General features: G+C 39.9%; 1 protein-coding gene across 1 annotated transcript in view; it reads left to right on the plus strand.

Moving 5' to 3' along the window:
• TRAPPC9 (trafficking protein particle complex subunit 9) overlaps nt 1-21,789 on the plus strand; it is a 994,996-nt gene that overhangs the window by 62,602 nt on the left and 910,605 nt on the right. The window contains 2 exon segments of the mRNA XM_043975265.1: nt 7,273-7,394; nt 10,032-10,157. Coding sequence (XP_043831200.1) covers nt 7,273-7,394; nt 10,032-10,157 — 248 coding nt within the window.

The following is a 21,789-nucleotide window of genomic DNA, read 5'->3' on the forward strand; positions in this document are numbered from 1 at the left end:
AAAAAAATAGGTATAGGGTAGGGAAAAGGGTGGGAGAAATTGAGGTGGGCCAGAAAACTAGGCCATGTGCTTCAGTGCTTTTGCCTGTGGAAGGAAATGCTTGTTAAATTTTAAGGTATTTAAGCTGCTAGAGTTTGGGGTATGCCACATTGTTTTAACTGGTTCCCCAATTCTCTGCATGCCAAAGTGGCAGGGGTTTCTGAATTGTCATTGATCTTTCTAATGCTGTCATAATGTTCTTTATGGTAGAAAATGTGGAGTTCTGTAGCATCAGTTTTGTCTGTGCCACTGATTTTCAATAAAGGCTGATTTAATTGATGAACCACAACATTCAGCTGATGCTGCTTAGCAAATGCTACAATTGTATCATTTCCTCCCCACTTTCCAAATTTCTTTAATTCATCAACATATTCTTCAAAAGGGGAGTCATTTACTATAAAAGACTCAAACTCTTGTCTATGGTTAATCATATAAGAAGCAGCTTCTTGTCTGTGTCTGAGATGATTTCTACAGTGACCTTCTAGCTGGTCTGCTAAAGCCCTAAAAAGGCAATTTCCGTCTCCTGATACTTTACGAAGACTGAGTCCCAAAGCATTTAACTGATCAGTGGGATTCTTAAATGGGAACTGCCTGTTTCCTCTGAACTTTCTTTGCTCTTTAACAGTTGCTATCGTTAGGGTTTTTACCTCTTTAGCGTCTACCTCAGGTCTATCTGAAATCTCTTCACCTATGAATGGTGCAGGCTTTATATGAGAGCAATGAATCCATGAGTCTTTTTCACAAATTTTAATGGCAGTAGGAGTTGTCAATAATACCTGAAAAGGTCCTTCCCAGGCAGGTTGAGTTCCACTGGTTCTCTGAAAATTCTTTACATATATTTTATCTCCTGGGTTGAAGTTATGCAATGAAAAGTCTAATGGTCCTGCCTGGACCACAGCTCCTGCCTCATGGAGTTCACGTAGCCTGGTTTGTAATTCCTGTATATAGGAAGCAACAGAAGTATCACCTCCCACCAGTGATGTATAAACTGGGGAAAAAGTTTTAGCTTGGATAGGAGGGTGACCAAAAAGCATTTCATAAGGAGATATATGAAGTTCTCCTCTTGGTCTACTGCGTAGATAGAATAATGCCAATGGTAGAACATCAGGCCATTTCAAATGGGTTTCAGTACATAATTTGCCAATCATACTCTTAAGCTCTTTATTCATACGTTCGACTTGGCCTGAACTTTGTGGATGGTAGGGCGTGTGGAATTTTGGAGTCACTCCCAAGAAAGAGTAGATTTGGGATAAAATGGAATCAGTGAAATGTGTGCCTTTGTCAGAATCGATGAGGGCTGGTGGGCCAAAACGAGGTACTATCTCTTTAAGAAGAATTTTGGCAACAAAGGCAGCTGTGGCTCGGGGGCTGGGAAAGGCCTCCACCCACCGAGTGAGCTGATCAACTATAACAAGGCAAAATTTATAATGTCCTGCTTTTGGCATAGTAATATAATCAATTTGTAAGTGCTCAAAAGGTGTATATGCTAGAGGACGCCCTCCATAAGCTTTGGCCTTAAAAGCATACTGATTATAAGACTGACATGTGGAGCAGCCCGAGCAGATTCGAGATGCTGTATTAGTCACACCTGGTGCTATCCAGGTTCTCTTAATAGAGTCTACAATGCCTTGTGTACCAAAATGGCCTTTTCTGTGAACAGAGAGGCATACCTGGTGGTAGAATTTCCGGGGAAGAAATGGCTTACCTTCCGGAGACACCCAGATGCCATTGATCTGTTTCGCCTTAAATTTCTTTTTCCACTTTTCTACTTCAGAATCGTCATAGGTTAGGTTGGAAGGAATATCCTCAGAAGGTGAAAGGTTAAATACATGTTCAGGAGCTTCTAATGCAGCAAGCTTGGCTGCAGAATCGGCTCGTGCATTTCCCTTTGAAACAGGATCACTATTCCCTGTGTGGGCAGGGCAATGTACAACGGCTAGGGAAGAAGGCAGTTTTAGGGCATCTAAGAGGTCCTTGATAAGGTCCCCATTGGCAATAGCCTTGCCCGAGGATGTTAGAAAGCCTCGTTGATGCCAAATCATACCAATAAAGTGGCATATGCCAAAGCCATATTTCGAGTCAGTAAAAATGGTGGCACTCTTATCTTTAGCTATATTACAGGCCTGTGTAAGAGCCACAAGTTCAGCAGCCTGTGCACTAAAATGGGAAGGCAGAGAAGCTGCCCAGAGGGTGTCATAATCAGAAACTACAGCAGCTCCAGTAAAACGGGTTCCCTCTCTCATAAATGAGGAACCATCTGTATAGAGGACAAGATCAGGATTTTCTAAAGGTGTATCAAAAAGATCGTCACGGGGTTTTTCAGCCATATCAACTAAAGAAGCACAGTCATGCAACGGTTCCCCCGAGAATGGTAAGTTAGGGAGTAGTGTTGCTGGATTAAGAGCTGTGCAGCGTTTTAAAGTGATATTCTCATTACCTAACAGGGTTATTTCATACTTAGCCAGCCTTTGATCTGAAAAGGCTTGTGTCCTGTGACGTAGTAAGAGAGCCTCCACTTCGTGAGGGCATTGCACAGTTAGAGGGTTACCTAGGACCAAATCAGAGGCTTTTTCTACCAAAAGCGCTGTGGCCGCCACTGCTCTAAGGCAAGGTGGCGCTCCAGCCGCTACAGGGTCCAGCTGAATTGAATAGTAGGCTATAGGATGCTGGTTAGGCCCCAGTGACTGAGTCAGGACTCCAGAAACCACCCCCCTTTGTTCATGCACAAAGAGAGTGAAAGGCTTACTATAATCTGGCAGTCCTAGGGCAGGTGCTGATAACAAGGCCCGTTTTAATTCTTTTATGGCTGAGAGATGCTGGGGATCCAACTGTAAAATGTCTGGAACAGAACTTTTTGTAAGAGCTATGAGGGGTTTAGTAATTTCACCAAAAGAGGGTATCCATTGTCTACAGTACCCAGGTGCTCCCAGAATGGCTCTCAACTGCCTCTTAGTAGTGGGGGCAGAGAGTTGTTGAATGGTCTGGACTCGCTTAGAAGAGACAGAGCGAGTTCCAGCAGCCAAAATAAATCCTAAATATTCTACCTGGGGCAAACACCATTGTACCTTTGTCTTGGAAACCTTGTGTCTTCTCTTGTGCAGCTCCAGCAGTAAGTGACGGCTATCTTCCTGACAAATTTCAGCATTAGGAGAGGCCAAAAGTAAGTCATCAACATATTGTACTAGTATGGAGCCCTTAAAGGTAATAGAGGCCAGATCCTGCTGTAAAATTTGGGAAAATAATGTGGGACTGTCTACAAATCCCTGTGGGAGTCTAGTCCAGGTCCACTGTCTATTTTTCCAGGTAAAAGCAAATAAATATTGGAAGTCCTCATGTACTGGTATGGAGAAAAAGGCAGAGCAAAGGTCTACCACTGTGAAACATGTAGATTCATAGGGAATCGATGAAATTATCGTAGCTGGGTTTGGAACTATGGAATGTCTAGGAATAACATAATTATTAATCGCTCTAAGATCTTGCACAAAACGATAAACAGGTTTACCATCTGGCCCAGGCTTGGGTTTTTTAACTGGCAAAATGGGAGTATTGCATGGAGAGTGATGACATGGAATAATAATACCCTGGCTTTTCAAAGCCTCAATTATAGGGGTGATCCCTTCTATTGCTTCCCTAGACAATGGATACTGTGGAATGGAGGGGGGTGGTCCCCCCTTAACTTTAAAGGTAACAGGCATGGCAGACTTAAGGAGCCCCACCTCATTAGGGGATGAGGCCCATAAAGACTCAGGAATGTCAGAGGGGATTTTGGATACCTCCCCTGCTGTTCCTTGAGCTTCTGTAAGTAAAATTGGTAATAAATGAACAGTATCCTCTGGCAATTGTAAGGAGACAGCCCCATCTGGAGCACAAGATATGGTTGCTCTAAGCTTGCAAAGGAGATCACGACCTAATAAATTTACAGGGGCATCAGGCATGAGTAAAAATGAATGTTCTACTGTTAAGGGCCCCATAGATATGCGAGGATTCAATTTTGCCACTCTCTGGCTCTTTCCTGAGACTCCCACTACATTCAAAAATCCTACAGGTCTACACCCAGCATCTGGTTTGCTTACTAATACTGATTTAGAGGCTCCTGTGTCTAGCAGACAATCATAATAAGTCTCCCCCACTTTTAAGGTGACATGTGGTTCATTACTCTGGGGAGGTGAATGGACTGGCACAAGTGCATTCAAAAAATCCGGATCTGGGAATATATGGCTTTCATTATCTATGTTCCATTCCTCCCCAAGACACCATCATTCCTGTGTCCTCTTCTGAGGGGGGTCTTGGTTACCATTATTCTGGTACTGCCTTTCTGTATTCCTCCAAAAAGATCTATTTCTATTTTGATTTCGCCTGTAATTAGAATTAGAATTTCTTCTCCAAGTCCTACATTCTCTCAATTCATGCCCCTCCTTACGACAGTAACAACACACCTTAGTGTCCTTGCTCCGGTGTCCACATGGCTGACTAGGAATCGCTGGTGCCAGAATGCTCTGTTTAGGGTGATCTGGATCTTCCTCACGTGAGTCAAAGACATAATTTGCAAGTTCCTTAATTCTATCTACTGTGAGATTTCTCCAGTCTGGACATTGTTTCAGAAAGTATCTGCGTATTTCTGGCAGTGAATTATAAACAAATGTGTTGAGAATGATACAGGAATCTCTTAAATCTACTGGATCCAGTCTGGTGTACTGTCTAGCGGCCTCACAAAGTCTATCATAAAATCTGTTTGGTCTTTCATTAGCCTCCTGAGGTAGGCTTAAAAATTTCTGCCAGTTTTCCGGTTTTCTAGAGCAAGATTCCATTCCCTTCAGAAGTGTTTCTCTAGCATCTTTTAATCTTTGGAAATCCCTATCATCATTATAATTCCACTCTGGATCCTTTAGAGGCCATTCCACATCGGCCTTACCTTTCACAACAAGGGCATTTCCTGCTGAGATAATATCTGTAATCTCAGTTGGGGACAGTAAAGTTTCCAAAAGGCAAGTAACATCAGCCCAACTGGGTTGATATGCATTAAATATAGTCCTTAACTGTGAAATTACAGTGTTTGGATTTTTCTCAAAACTAGGGATGATTGATTTCCATGCGCTCAAGTCACTTGGTCTAAAGGGGCTATATTTTCTGACTTGAATTGGCACTCCCTTCTTACTATGTTCTATAGCTTCCTGCAGAGGGAGTAGTTTCTGCTGATCTGATTCTGAACTTGGATCATCTCTAGTAGAAACAGCCATTTTGAGGTCTCTCTCCATATGTGAGAGTTTCCCCCATATCATAACAATGATAATAACAAAAACAAACCAAAAAAAAATAAAATCCTTAGTCGTATGAACTATGGATGTGGTATTAAAAGGTATTTCAATTGCAGGCATAAAATTTCTACTTATATTAAACGTATTTTCCCAAAGATTCTCACGTATACTATTATACAAAAAACTTTTTGCTGCCTGAATGAGGAAAAAACCAATAATGTTATGAAGGACCATTGAATAAACTATTCCTCTAAGTCGGGATGTTATGCTGTCCCAATACATTCCGATGAGAAAAATCAAAGGGATAGTAGAATATTCGAGCATCTTGCCCTTTAAACTGGGCTGGCTTTTCTGTTTAAAGCAAGACTTTTAGAGGCTTAAAGTCTTTAAGGGAGATTAGACAAAGGGAAAGTCCGTGGGGGGGGGGTATTTGGAAAATCCACCGAATTAGCCGGCTTATGGCCAAACTAGGGAGGGTGGGAGGGTCCTAAGGTCCCTTCGGGGTCGCCAAACTGTGAGATTTAAAATTGGATATTAGATCATAAATCTCCCCTACTTAACCCTTCCCTTAATTTATCTCCCAGACTAGTAAATGGAAGAAGCTTCTGGTTTTCTAGATAGAGCCTTTATTGTATATAAGGTGTTGTTGATTAGAAGGATAGGAAAATAGAAATACAGTACAAATCGTCTTAAATCTAGGCTTAGTCTATATTCCTTATAAAAACTCACCAAACCGAAAAAGGCCACCTTTGGAGTGCAGGAGACCGTCTGTGCCGCGCCGCCAGCAGTCCCGCCAAGCAGGCAAAAAGGCCCCTCTCGTTCTCTCCACCCCGGAAGTCAAAAAACCCGGCAGGCAGTCTGACATGCGCAGCAGGCGGACTGTTCATCTCCTCCCCAAAAGGGTGGTCCTTGAAAAACTGGCGTCTTTCAGTTATCCTAACCGACTGTTAAAAACTTTCATATTTTACCACACTACCATACCCCTTCACCTCCATTTTTCAGCTTTTTCCACTGAGGCCATTGGCAGGATCCAGGAAGACATGATTATAATTAGAATAAGCCAGAGTTCCTGCTGAGTTGAGCCAAAGATTACCAGTGTACCATAGCCAAAGGGTGAGGTGGGAAATAGAATGTGTAGGAATGGTTTCAAAGCTGGAAGAAGCATTTGGGAGTAAAAAAGTACAAAAGGGAGATGAGTAGCGGGTTCTGTTATGTTCTCTTGTGGCTTCCCTACCCATGACAGATTTCTTTTATGGTGGAGATATGTTAGTCATGCCTCCTCTTCCACTGAGCTTGCCATGGTATCCAGCAACCTTCCCTCATGTAGTGTGCCACTCCACCCTCTCACCAGCAGCGGAGCTTTTCCTACTTCAGCCTGGTAGAGTCATAAAGGGGAAAAAACCCCAGTGAACAAAATAGCCTTTTTTTTTTCATTGTCATGTGTTAGTGTGGTCTTTCCTCCCTCACTTAAGTGGTATATGCATGCATGCTAAATTTTTTTTGATCTTCTTTTGCTTTATGTGACTGAAAAACTTAAATATTTTGCTGTTACTTTCTGTTAAATGTTTATATGAGGTTGGCAAAATTATGAGGAAACTTCTGTAAAATTCAGCCTACAGCTGTTGATTGCATGTAGTGTGGTCTTTGGTTATTGAGAACTATAAAAATAGGCTTATGCATGGTGATTTTGTCATTGTCGTAAGGACATTTAAGTTAGCTGCTGTAAAATTCTTACATAGATTAATCAATTTCATGTATATTAATAGGGATAAAAACTTATTTTGAATTCTTGTTAATTCATTTGGTCTGATGATAAGCATTATTTTAGGGAGATTTGGCTAGAAAAATTTGTAAAAAGATTTAAAAATTTCTGTCAGATATGATAAAAGCTAATCATATTCATGCTGTCAGCTTTTAATAATAATGATGGTGGTAAATAGAAAAGTGTAACATTGCTGGTCCTTTTCCTTTTCTACAGGTGCTCTTACCACTAATGGCATAAATGCAGACACCAGTACAGAAATAGGACGTGCCAAGAACTGTCTTAGCCCTGAAGACATCATTGATAAATATAAAGAAGCAATTTCTTATTATAGCAAGGTGATTTCGTGTAATATGAAAATTTTCATTTAATCATACCATTTCAGACAGAAACTTTGACTTGACATGGTATAATAGCATATTCCTACTTTAAAAAAAGGTCTGTTAGTTTTGTTTTTATATTATATCTGTGTACCAGTCTTTTGAATTTATATATTTATGCATTTTCAGAACACAGTTTACATTCACACTGACAGTATCTTTGCAGATTAGGCAAGGGTAGTTGGTATTATCTGTACTGTAAGTCTCTTGAGAGCATGTCTTATCTATACTTTGTATTCCTTCCAGTGCCTAGCTCACGTAGGTGATTAATAAGTGTTTGTTGTTGCTATTATATACATTTCACAGGTGAGGAACTTGAGATAGAGAACTTAAGCTACTAATCAGAGTATCATATACTTGGTGATAAAACTGGGACTTGAATCCATGTCTCTGAGTGTTTAGTACAATACTCTTAACAGTATACTACAGTAATATCTGAAAAAAAGAAAATAAAACACCTGCTGCTAAATAACAAGTTCTGTCAAGCAGTGTTTCCAAACTATATTCTTATTAACCCTGGGGTTCCATATGTTTTGATTAGGAGTTCTATGAAAATTTCAACTGTAAAGATTTTTTTCTAACATTTCAAAAGATTCATGATTTCTTTGCTGTGTGTGTTCCCTTTAAAAAAAAAAAAAAGGTTCCAGGGCAGCTAGGTGGCGCAGTGGATAGAGCACCGGCCCTGAAGTCAGGAGTACCTGAGTTCAGATCCGGCCTCAGACACTTAACACTTACTAGCTGTGTGACCCTGGGCAAGTCACTTAACCCCAATTGCCTCACTAAAAAAAAAAAAAAAAAAAGGTTCCTTTTACTGATGTAGATTATAACCCTTGCTTACCTAAATAGGTAGTATCCAACCTTCTGGTGCTGACTTTATTTGCACTTCACTTCGTTGGTTCTTGGATAACAGATGTGCCATCTGGACCTTTCGAGTGTCATTGGAGGACTTGCTAGAGCTTTGGCTTCATAGATATATTCTGGAGAATCCAGGGTTACCCCCAAATTTTGCTTCAGAGGAAGCATGTAGCAGAGATCTCTTCTACCTATGAAGTTCTGTGATTCTTAAGCATTACACAAATGAGTGGTAGTGTTATAGTTTCAAAAAGAATGTGGCCTTGGCCTCTAATTTTGGGTTCTTCTAGATTGTCAATCTTCTGATATCATGGCCCCAATTTGACAAAATGTCTTTTTTGTTTTTTGTTTTTGAAGGGCAATGAGGGTTAAGTGACTTGCCCAGGGTCACACAGCTATTAAGTGTCAAGTGTCTGAGGCTGGATTTGAACTCAGGTCCTCCTGAATCCAAGGCCAGTGCTTTATCCACTGCACCACCTAGCTGCCCCCCAAATGTCTTTTTTGTCATTACTTGTATAATTTTTTTTTTTTTGGTGGGAGGGAGGGAAACTGCACTGACTTTAATTCTCACTTTGATAGAAACCATCTTAAGGGCATTGAAGGAAAATGAAGTCCGTTAATATTTGTGGTATTATTCTGACCAAACATTTTGAAATTGTAGTATTAAATCACCACATAAAAGTTGATGAACTTTTGGTTTATGTGTTGGTAGTCATTTAAGTATAAATAGATTTTTTAAATTATATTTTCTAATAAGATATATAAAATGCAAATTATATGCACATTAAATATATTGAAGAGGGAGAGAAAATGGGCAGAGTTGCTCTTTATAGGACTGTAATCATGACATTTTTGTCGGTTTTATACATTATTAGGTAATTGAATGAGAAAGGTGACCAAATTATATCTTTGCTTCATTATTTGTAAATGGATTAGCTACATTTTAAATTAACTCCTGTCTTGGAGATTTGTTCATTGCTAAGTACAGTTTTTATTTATTTGGATCCATACCTATGATTTCAGCAATTGTCCTGCAGCATATAGTCTTAGAAAGTTTGCCCAGGGCAGTATAAGGTTGTCGCTTGCTAAGTTCCCACAGCAAATATGTCAAAATCTGTACTTGAATCCAAGTCTTCCTGATCCAAGGTTTGCCCTCTACCCACTGTGCTGTGCTGCCACTCAAGCTGCATAGTGGGGTTGATAATTAATGGTTTTTAATAAGTTACCTTGGACAAGTCACCTTGCATGTCTCTGAACTGCATTTTCCTTATTTGGAAAATGCAGATGATACTTGCTCTAGGACAGAACCAGGACTGGAGTCGAGGGCTTCTGCCTGGTGTTCTCTGCTTTAGAACACCCTGCCCCATTTATAGAAAAAACGCTGAATCCTTGGAGCCAGGAGAACCTGGGGATGAATTATACCTCTGACATTTCCTAGTCAGGTACTGTGGGCAAGAGAACTTCTTTGGATCTTAGTTTCCTCAGTTATTAAAAAAAAATGGATTAGACGCCACTACCTACCTCTTAGGGCTGTTGTGAGGAAGGTACTTTTCAAACCTCCAAGTGCTATAAAAATGCGAGTGATGATGATAATATTTTGAACACTTGATTAATCTTCTGCTGTTCAACTGTAATAACTAAGTTTTAGGCTGACCAAAGAGAACTGATGGTTTTAAAGTCTGAAAGGTCAGAAGCTCTTGTATTTATGAGAATTTTCTTAAGTTTCTCTCTCATGTTCTTCAGTATAAGAATGCTGGTGTCATTGAGTTGGAAGCTTGTGTCAAAGCAGTGAGAGTCCTGGCAATTCAGAAGAGGAGCATGGAAGCATCTGAATTTCTCCAGAACGCTGTTTATATCAACCTTCGCCAGGTGAGGTTGTCATGGTGTCTGTGATCTGGCATTCTTAGCTGTCTGCAAATAAGATGATTCCAAGGCTAAGTGAATGAGCTAATGCAGTGCTGGAGGAGTATTGATAATCCAGTCATACTCCAAATATGGATGCATGTAAGGTGCAATGTTGTCCATTAGGATTTGATTTGGCCTAGTTAAAGCCAAGGAAGCCATCAGTTGTTTGATGCAAGTTAAGGTGTTTCATTCAGCAAGACTTGACATTTACAATATTTAAAAAAGAATTCTTCGTGACTCTTGCTTTCTATTTATTTGTATACAGCTAACTGATTTTTCTCCTTCTTCCCCCAATTTTAATCAGCCCTTGCAACAAAGAAAAACAATTCAGCAACACTGACCAATAAATTGATTGAACCTGACAGCATGTGTAACATCCCTTTCCTGTAGTCCCTTCCCTTTCTTCCAAGAAGATTGTGCTGTTTCATCATATGTTCACTGACTAAGATTGATCATCGAAATGAATTTGAGTTTGATTGCCTTTTACTGTTGTTTACCTTTTCATTATTTTAATCATTGCAATACAGTTCTCTTTATTTTCTTTAATCTTAATCAGTTTATACAAACCTTCCCATGTTTCATACATTTTGTTCCCACAGTATAATTTATTTAGCCTTTCCACAATCAATTGATGCCTACTTCTTTGCAGATTTTTTTTACATTAAAAAATATTTATTGATATGTCTGTATCATCTCTATCTATTTTTGTCACTATTGTTGTTGTTCAATTGTTTTTAGTGGTGTCTGACTCTTTATGACCTCATTTGGAGTTTTCTTGGCAAAGATACTGGAGTGGTTTGCCATTTCATTTTCCAGATGAAGAAACTGAGGCAAACAGGGTAAAGTGATTTGCCCAGGGTCATACAGCTAGTAAATCTCTGAGGCAGGATTTGAACTCCAGATTAGTCTTCCTGACTTCAGGCCCAGCACTCTATGCACTATGGTGTCACCTAGCTGCCCCATTTCTATGATATATACATATATTATACATTTCTCATTTTGACTTTCTTGCTTTATATGTTCCATAGAGGAATTGTCATAGGATAGGAATTCTTCAGTGATTTCTTTCTGGCTTAATTCCAAAATGTCTTCCAGAATGCTTAGAAATGATACAAAGTACAAGTAATACACACTAATATGTGGGTCTGTTAGGTTTCCAGTATTTAATTTCTAGAATTCAGAATCTGATGTCATCCTTTCAAAGAGTGGTTTGACTAATTGAATGAGAATAGGAACTTGTTTAATGAGATTTTCTGTACTAGATTGATAATCATGTTAACTTCATTATCAAAAGACACTGAACTCCTTTATAGATTAAAAAAAGCAGAAAGGTTCAGTGATTTGCCCAGTATTGTAACCAGAATGCAAGTCTCCTTCCTTTTGGAGCTCTTAGAGAGGGCCTACAAAAATAAAGCCCATCAGATGTTAGACTCCAGATTGAAACACATTTTTTTTGGTGAGGCAATTGGGGTTAAGTGACTTGCCCAGGGTCACACAGCCAGTAAGTGTTAAGTGTCTGAGGCCGGGTTTGAACTCAGGTCCTCCTGAATCCAAGGCTGGTGCTCTATCCACTATGCCACCTAGCTGCCCCCAGATGTTAGACTCCAAACTAAAATATCATGATTATTTTCAAGATAGTGTTTTGATTTTGTTTCAGATATTGGAAAGTTATGGTGGCTCACTGAAAAAAGCTTGGGGCTTGACTTTAGAAAGCTTTGGCTCATCCTAGTTCCAACATTTAATTTAGATATAATTTAATAGAGATAAATTTAGAGTCTTATACATGAATTCAGAAAAATCAGCTGTTCAAATATAGGCTGAGGGGGTGGCTAGGTGGCGCAGTGGATAAAGCACTGGCCCTGGATTCAGGAGGACCTGAGTTCAAATCTGGCCTCAGACACTTGACACTTACTAGCTGTGTGACCCTGGGCAAGTCACTTAACCCCCATTGCCGCGCAAAAACAAAAAAACAAATATAGGCTGAGGTAGACTTGGCTAGGTAATGGTTAATATGAAAAATACTGGTGGAGTTAAGGTAGCTTAGGGACTGGACTGCAAAGGCAAGGTGCATCAACAGTGTTAAGAATGGCAGCCCAAAAGGCTAATTTGAGTTAATCTTAGCATTCACAGAAGCATAGTTAGTGTCCATTGTACTCTGCTTTAGTCAGACCTCATGGAATATTACATTCAGTATTGGGCACTGGGTTTTAGGAAGGACATCGGTGAGCTGGAGCACACTGAGAAAAGGGCAGGATGAGGAGGAGGATAGAAACTAACCCTACAGAAGGATACAATATCCCATTGGAGGATTTGTGCAAGGAACTAGAGATGTTTAGTCTAGAGAAGGAAAGACACTGGAAGAACATGCTGAGTCTATTAAAATATTTGGAAAATGATTAGACTTGCTTTGCTTCAACCTAGAGGGCAGAACCAGGAGTAATTTGTAGAAGCTGCAGAGCAGATTTTGAGTGCAAAAGAAGGATCACTTCCTGACAATTAGTATTGTCCAAAATTCAGATTGGCTACAATTGTAATAATAACTTTTCACATTTAGGTAGCTCTTTATTTAAAGTTTAGCTAATGAGTTTGCATCACCCAGTGTCTTCAAACCCAGCCTGGATTGTTGGGGATGTTGTTGAATAGTTTCCTGCTCGACTAATGGTTGGACTGGATGGCCTTTGAAGTCCCTTCCAACTCTGAGCACCTGTGCTTCCATAATTCATTCCTCTTTCCAGCCCTCCATGGGATGAAATTGAATTGACCAAAGTCAGCAATCTTTTATTAATGCATAAGGCATTGTGCTAAGAGCAGAGGATCAAAAGGAGAGCAAAAGCAGCTGCTGCTGTTGAGGAGCTTACTGTCTATTCAGGGAAGCAATCCATAGAAGTCAGAACATAGAAGATAAATACAGAGAAGATGGGAGTAACCTTAGAGGGAGGAAACTAGCATCTGGGTGACCAGGAACTACCTCCTGGATGAGATGACATTTGAGCTGAATCTTGAGAGAGGTCAGGGATTCTAGTAGGCAAAGGTTGGGAAGGGAGAGCATCATGTGGGTAAAGGCCAGTGTAAAGACACGGAGACAAGAAAGGTCAGAAAGGGGCCAGATTGTGCAGAGCTTTAAATGTCAAACAAAGTACTTTCTATTCAATCCTGGAAAAATTGGGAGCCACTGGAGTTTGTTGCCTAGAGGTATGACATAGTCAGATATCTATACTTTAAGAAAATCACTTTGGCAGCTGTGTGTGAGATTGGAGTGGGGTGACATGAGCCTGGAAGACCAATCAGAAGATCATTGCAACAGTCCAGGCGAGAGGTAATGAGGGCCTGAACTAGAGTGGTGTTTTTGTGAATGGAATGAAGGAGAATTATATGAGAGGTGTTGTAGAGAGGAAATGATGAGATTTGGCAATTCATTAGCTACACAGGGTGAGTGACAGAGAGGATTGGAGGATGGTGTTGAGGTTGTGACCTTGGGTGACAGTCCTATGTGGGCAAGTTCAGAAGAGAGGAGGTCATTCATGAGAGATATGGTCATGAAACTGAAGAGGGGATAGCTCTTGGTGAATAAATTTTTTTTTTTTTTGGCGGGGTAATGGGGGTTAAGTGACTTGCCCAGGGTCACACAGCTAGTAAGTGTCAAGTGTCTGAGGTTGCATTTGAACTCAGGTACTCCTGAATCCAGGGCCGGTGCTTTATCCACTGTGCCACCTAGCCGCCCCTCTTAGTGAATATTTTAACTTATTTTGGACATTAGTCAAGTCGTAATGTTGGGCCATGTGCTTTGCTTTGAATATTAGTAGACTGCTTGACTGCTGTGTTCAGAGGCCTTTAGAGTAATGTTAGCACAGCAGTCTTCATTCTCTTCCTTTGTAGAAGCCAGAGCATCTTCTTTTCTCCAGTTTAGAGATAATATTTGGGAGATGTTCTAAGGTTTTCCAGGAATGACACACCACAAAAGCTATAAAATCATTAGTATTTCTTTGGCAGGTAAGTGCCACCTGTCTGTGAAAATAGAAGCACGGAAGAGTAAAATAGTGTTCACACATTGTTGATTAATCTGATACGGCTTTTTCCTGTTGAATTCAGCATTCATTCTATCTAATTAAATGCTTTTTAACTTTTTAAAAAATTTTAACTTTTTAAAAATTTTTACAGGGCAATGAAGATTTAGTGGCTTGCCCTGGGTCACACACCTAGTAAGTGTCAAGTGTCTGAGGTTGGATTTGAACTCAGGTCCTCCTGAATCCAGGGCTGGTGCTTTATCCACTGCACCACCTAGCTGCCCCCTGCTTTTTAACTTTTAAAAGTAATTTACCTAAGTGTGGAATCAAGTATTTCTTGGCCAGCTGAAAGAACTAACTACAGGTGGAGAAAGCAGCTTGATGTGATTCTATCTGGTCAGAGTCATAGTCTGAGTAGCCAAGTGTCAGTAGAAGAAGTATTCGGTAGAATGCATGACTCTTGTTGTCTCTAAATGAAACTATACCAAAATTTGCATTTCCCAAATAAGTCACATACCATCGTAGTCTTAATTTCTAGATATAGTTGTAAGAATTTGGTGAATGGACCTGAATAGGAGTCACTTAAACCCCAAGAAGGGCAGGATATGGGAAAGCATGTTTGGTTTAGCCAGTGTTGGTATTCTGGTTTTTAATAATACATGTTTGTTCTTTGGCTCCCTGTTGATGTCTTGGTACTTGTGTATATTTCAGTACTTGTTGAATGACACAAACCTCCCTTTGAAGGTGTTATTCTCAGTTTGAGGCTAGCATGTGTTGAGTCTTTGGTATGTCTGCAAAGTTGGGGAGAATCCACAGGCTATCCAAAAAGACAAGCTTTCAGGAACAGAGGGCCACTGGAAGGAACCATAGGTAGTCTTGTGGGCATGTGGTTTAAGTTTAGAAACTATCTGATTTCTTGTTTCCAATGCAGTATTAGAGAGGTACAAAACAAGGTATTTAAACAAAGTGTTTAAATAAAACAAAAGGTATAGAGGATGTTACCAAGGGCAAGAGGGGTTAGGAGGTGGGCCCTGCTTCACCCTCTCAAAACCATTTTGTAGGCAAGGCAGACATTTTGCCCAGGTACACCCTGGGCAAATACACCCACATTTGTTTGACCTCCTTTCTTCTTTTTTCCTTTTTTTTCAAAGGATCAAGCCATTTATATTATACTGGGCTCCTCCTGTTGGAAAGGATGGTTTCTGAAGAATTGATTCACAGTAATCTGTTAGTTTTCTCAAGAGTTTTGTACAGTAACACCTAATTTATCTGCTTTCTTATTTGGCAAACTCAACCCTCAATAAATCTATAAACATTTGTTAAGCATCTACTATGTGGCAGGCACTGTGCAAAGTGCTGAAGATACCAAAAAAGGCAAAAAAATAGTCTCTGCCCTCAAGGAAGTTATAATGTAACAGGGGAGTCAATGTGCAAACAAATATATACAAAGCAAGCAATATACAGGATAAATAGGAAGTAATGAACAGAGTGATGGTGCTGGAATTAAGAAGGGTTGGGGAAGGCTTCCCATAGAAGGTGATATTTTAGTCAGGACTTAAAGGAAGCCAGGGAAATAATTTGTTGGAGTAGAGGAAGGAGAGCATTCATGGTGGACAACCCAGAGAGAAGGCCTGGAGCTGAGAGATGGAGTGTCTTGTTCATGGAAGAGCCAAGAGGCCAGTGTCACTGGATTGAAGAGCGTGTGTCAGGACTGGAAAGGTAGGAAGGGGCTAGGTTTTGAAGGGTTTTGAATGCCAAACAGAATAGTGTATCTGATCCTGGAGATGACAGGGAGCCACTGGAGTTTATTGAGTGACATGATTAGACCTGTACTTTAGGCAAATCACTTGAGTCACTGAATGGTGACTCAGTGGTGGATTGGCGTGGGGAGAGACTTGAGGCAGGCTGACTCACCAGCAGTGATCCAGGTGTGAGGTGCTGAAGACCTTCACCAGAGTGTGGCAGCATTAGAGGAGAGGAGGGGGAGGGCCTATTCAAGAGATGTCACACAGGTGACACTGACAGGCCTTGGCAGCAGCTTGGATATGGGGAGTGAGAGATAGTGAGGAATTGAGGATGACTCCTAGGTTTTGAGCCTGGGGGACTAGGAAGATGGAGGTGCCCTTGATAGTCATAGTAATCCACAGTGCAATTATTGAGTTAGGAAGGAAGAAATTCCCTTGAGATTCCAAAATAGATCATGGAATTTAGAGCACCAAGGGACCTTAGAAGTCATCTGGGGGCAGCTAGGTGGCGCAGTGGTTAGAGCACCTGCCCTGGATTCAGGAGGACCTGAGTTCAAATCCAGCCTCAGACACTTGATATTTACTAGCTGTGTGGCCCTGGGCAAGTCACTTAACCCCAATTGCCTCACAAAAAAAAAAAAAGTCATCTGGCCCAAATCCTCCTTTTACAGAGGAAGAAAATGAGGTTCAGAGAGAAATTAAATGACTTCTCCTACTGTACGTAGGTAGCGGAGTTATGATTTGAACTTGGGTCCTTTGACTCCAGATCTATGTTTTTCCTTTTACATCATGCTGGGGTTTTTTTTGTCACGAAGTTCATGTTTCTACTCAGAAGATAGCCTCTTTGTTCTTCCTTATAAGCCTGTTTATATTTATTTTAGACACAATTCAAACATGCTTGTTTATTATGACAACAACTAGAATAAGAACATTAGATATCAGTAGGGAAACTGTTAGAGGCAGGCCCACTGAGGGTAATTCTCAGACCCATCATATTACAAACTCCTTGAGCTGAGGGGCAGTATTGGTTTTTGACTTTGTATTCCCACTACCTGGTACATGGGTGTTTAATGAATGCTCACTGAATTGAATTTATTGAAGAGGTGACTCCCTGTCAAAGAGGACAAAGACCACAGAAATTGTGGCAGCCTTTGGGGGATCAAGAAGAACTAAAGAACTCGGCAGCCCTTGAGGCTATTGTTGCTTAAAAGAAAACTCAATAAACTGTATGCATAATGATATATCAGAGTTACCTAGAAAAGTATATTAATTTCAATATCTTTTTCTTGAGTAGCCACATAGTATAGTGTATAGAGTTGGTCTAGAAGCTGACAAAACCAAGGGGCCACCCCCAACCCCGGGTCACTTAACTTCAGTTTTCTAGTATGTCAGTCAGCAAGTATTTATTAAGTGCTCACTCTGTGCCAAGAACTCAGGATACAAAGAAAGGCCAACAGTCCCTGCCTTCAAGGAGCTCACAATCCAGTGGGGAGACAACAATGCAAACAACTGTGTAGAAACAAGATAGGTATTTGTGTGTATCTGTATCTAGAAATGATAAACTGGAGGTAATCTCTGTTGGAGGGGACTAGCAGTAAGCGGGGCAGGAAAGGCAGGATTTGACAAAAAACATTTATTTTTTCTCACTTAATAGTATTTTTTCCCAATTATATGTAAAAATAGTTTTTAACATTCATTTTTGCAAGATTTTGAGTTCCAAATTTTTTCCCCTTCCTCCCTTCCTTCCTCCCTCCCCAAGACAGCAATTATTCTGATATAGGTTATACAGTTCAATCATGTTAAACATATATCTAACATTCATCATGTTGTGAAAGAAAAATCAGAACAAAAGGGAAAAACCATGAGAAAGAAAACAAACAAAAACAAACCCCAAAATAGTGAAAATAGTACGTCTCAATCTGCATTCAGACTCCATAGTACCTTCTCTAGATGTGGATAGTATTTTCTGTCATGAGTCTTTTGGAATTGTTTTGGATCATTGTATTGCTGAGATCATTGTATTGTATGAGCTAAGTTTATTACAGTTGATCATCACACAATGTTTCTGTTACTGTGTCCAATGTTCTCCTGGTCTGCTGACTTCACTCAGCATCAGTCCACTTAAGTCCAGGTTTTTCTGAAATCCACCTGCTCGTCATTTCTTATAGCACAACAGTATTCCATTATATTCATATACCACAACTTATTCTGCCATTCCCCAATTGATGAGTATCCCCTCAGTTTCCAATTTATTGCCACCATAAAGAGAGCTGCTATAAATATTTTTGTACATGTGGATCCTTTTCCCTTTTTTATGATCTCTTTGGGATACAGAGCTAGTATTGCTGGGTCAAAGGGTATGCACAGTTTTATAGCCAGAAGGCTGGATTTTAGCTGAGACTTGAAGGAAGCCAGAGAGATGAAGAAAGAGAACATTACAGGCATGGGGGACTACTAGGGAAAATGCCAGGAGTTGGAGATGGAGGGTTTTGTTTGAGGAATACTGACAAGGTCAGGGTCACTTGATCATATACAGAAAAGTAATGTGTAAAAAAAACCAACTCAAAACCCAAACCCCCAAACTGGAAAAGTAGGAATGGCCAGGTTATGAAGGGTTTTTAAAGCAAAAAAAAAGGGGGGGGTATTTTATATTTTATTCTGTAGGTGATAGGGAATTGCTGGAGTTTATTGAGTAGGTGGAGCGGTGACATGTCAGATCTGCACCTTAGGAAGATCACTTTGGCAGCTGAGTGGAGGATGGAGTAGAATGGGAGAGATTTGAGACAGGCAGACCCACCAACAGCCTCTTTTGCTTTCCGTGAGTCTCTTCCTGGGGTGAGGTGAGGGGGGGGCGCTTCCCTAGGGTGAAAATATGAGAGATGTTGTGAAGCTACCATTGACAAAACTTGGCAGTAAAGTGCAGAGAAGGGGCCAATCTGCATAGGAGAGGGAGGTTCCTCATCAGGAAGTTCTCTGGTTCAGTGAAATTGCAGGGCCAGCCCCTAACCCTTCCCCCTACCCTCTGTCTTAGAAGACAGAGAAATATGTAATGTAATTTAGAACACTTTTATCTTGGCTAAATTAAAGAAAAAAAAATTGGCGCTTAAAAGGGTAAGCATTAATTACCTGGTAAGTTCATTTCTTATTAATGCCGGAGACCGAGGAGATGCCTGTTTCCTTTGCAAACTTTGAAGTGCTATGTAAGCTATGTATGCCAAAAGTCTTAGTTCAGTTTTAATCTATTAAAGATTTTTGGGACACTGTGTATAAATGTTAGCTGCTCCTATTTTTATGCTAAAAAAAAGCTTACACTTGCAAAATTCTTAACCATTACAAAATATTCTCTCTATGTTATGTTATTTCATTCCTATTGGATTCTTACTGTAACCCCTTGAGCTAAGCAATACAAGTGTTATGTTTCAAACAGCTTAGCTCAGGGTGGTGAGACCTAGGACTTGAACCCATGTATCCTGATTCTAAAGGCAGTACTCCTTCATTACACAAGACTTCTAAATTTTTTTTTTAATTTAAAAAGAGAATACTTAAAGCAAACTATGAAGAGCTAACAGAATTTCAGGCAGGATGGTGTCTGTGTGGGGGAGGTATTTTGCGGCAGATGCACCTCTGTGGGCCTCTCAGATCATTATCCTAAGTGACTTGTGATGCATGTCTGATCTTAGAGGGTGGCCTTACTTAAGGACTAGAATTGCCTTTCAGAATTAGCATCAAAACTCTTGGCATGCTGTGAAGTTGTTTTCATGTGTGGGTGTACAACTGCATTTATTGTATAAAAATAATGCGTTTCCATTTGCAATATGTGGGCTAGTTTTCTGGTGCTAGTTTTCTGATGCATTTCTTCTGTTACGTTTTGTCAACACTAGATGTCAGTAGTGAAATGCTATAACAGATGAGTATCTTTGGTTTCTGTACTGTATTTGACTGTGAAACTGAAATTCATCTTAACAGTGTTTCAGTTTTCCAGCAAGATTCTTTTCTCTAGTTGGCTTATTTTACTGTATGCTTGCCAGATAAACAGGCAGGAAAATAATGAGTTCTGATGGGACTGAATAATCAAAACGAAAGGGGGAAGTGACTTTCTGAAATAGAACACGCTTTTGATTCTTGATCAAGTCTGCTGCTTTGTAGAATTAAAGCCTTTTTATTTGAGAGCAAAATTTTGACTTTTCTATTCCAGTGATGACTTGATTAATAAACTAGAAATTTGGACAAGAAATGTAGTATGATTGAGCATTATAGGTTTCCTCACTTCAGGTCTTTGTAAAAATTTGAACTTACAAAATGATAGCAACATCTTAATTTACTTGTGTTTCAAAATTATTCTTCAGTTTATAGAAGAATTCACTGCAGGTGTTTTTTAAATAACAAGCTCCCCTGGAGCTCTGAAAACATTTAATAGACTCATAGAATTTTAGTGTATTAATAGTGTCTTTTATGCCACTTCTTGTACATGTCATTGTTGGTAACATGCTATACCTTGCATACACCTGTTATGTGTATTTCTGTAGTCCCTTGTGCTATTTGTAATTTTAATTATCCTTAGAATTAATTGTGGTATTTTGTGATTCACAAACATCTGGCATCACCAGAAGTATATTGGGGGTTAAAGAACAAGCACTTTGGAATCCTTAGAAGCCCTATGTAGTTCTCCAAATGTGATTTATTTCTATTTCTTCTTATCAATTCTGTGCCCAATTTGTTATATCATTTGTCTAAGACATACATATTGATGGAGAGGCAGCTAGGTGGAGCAGAGTACTGGCCCTGGAGTCTAGAGGACCTGAGTTCAAATCTCACCTTAGACACTAGCTGTGTGTCCCTGGGCATGTCATTTAACCCCAATTGCTTTAAACATCTGGGGCCATCTCCAGTTATCCTGATATGTATCATATATCTTGCCACTGGGCCCAGATGGCTCTAGAGGAGAGAGTGAGGTTGGTGACCTTGCACAGCCCTCCCTCACTTAAATCCAGCTCACTGTGATGATCACCCTGATGTCATGGTCCTCTTTGAGAATGAAGGACAAACAACAACATATTGATGGAGTAATATGCTAAGCTGCCTTTACAGCTTCATCTTATAGTTTGGACGATATGTATTTTTCATCTATTTTATTTTCTCTATGAGAATGGTTAGACTCATTTCATTCTCATTGCTATGAATTTCACTGAGGAGATCTTGTTAGTGTTCTGGGACTTGTTGCAGTTAGTACAATGTTACCTGCAAATGAAGGCATTTTTGAGAATCTCAGCATTGATGAGAATACTTCTTTTGTTGGAACTTTCCATAGCACATTACGCATGAGTTGGGCAACTACCTTATGCAAACCTGGGTCCCCATTATTGATGTCAGTACTCAGCAGGTTGTTGAACAGTTTTCTCTGTAATGGCATTTGTTATAGAAACTTAAATTACTTTAATATTCTGGTAGAATACCCTGTCTAGGTCTCCAAATGTTCATTTTATTTTTTACCACATCAAATGCCTTTTTTTTTTTTTTTTTTTAGTGAGGCAATTGGGGTTAAGTGACTTGCCCAGGGTCACACAGCTAGTAAGTGTTAAGTGTCTGAGGCCGGATTTGAACTCAGGTACTCCTGACTCCAGGGCCAGTGCTTTATCCACTGCGCCACCTAGCCGCCCTTCAAATGCCTTTTAAAAATAAGTAAACAATAAACAGAATGGAATCCTTTATTTTTTATACCCATCAATAGTTGTGTGATTGTAAAGATGTGTTTCACTGTAAAAAGTTATCTGTGTAGACTGTGTATTTTTCCTTCTCAGATTTTCAACAAGACTGTGCTTTATTTGTACAATAGTCAATTTTCATATG

Source organism: Dromiciops gliroides, chromosome 1 (genome assembly GCF_019393635.1).
Source record: "Dromiciops gliroides isolate mDroGli1 chromosome 1, mDroGli1.pri, whole genome shotgun sequence".
Classification (NCBI taxonomy): Eukaryota; Metazoa; Chordata; class Mammalia; order Microbiotheria; family Microbiotheriidae; genus Dromiciops; species Dromiciops gliroides.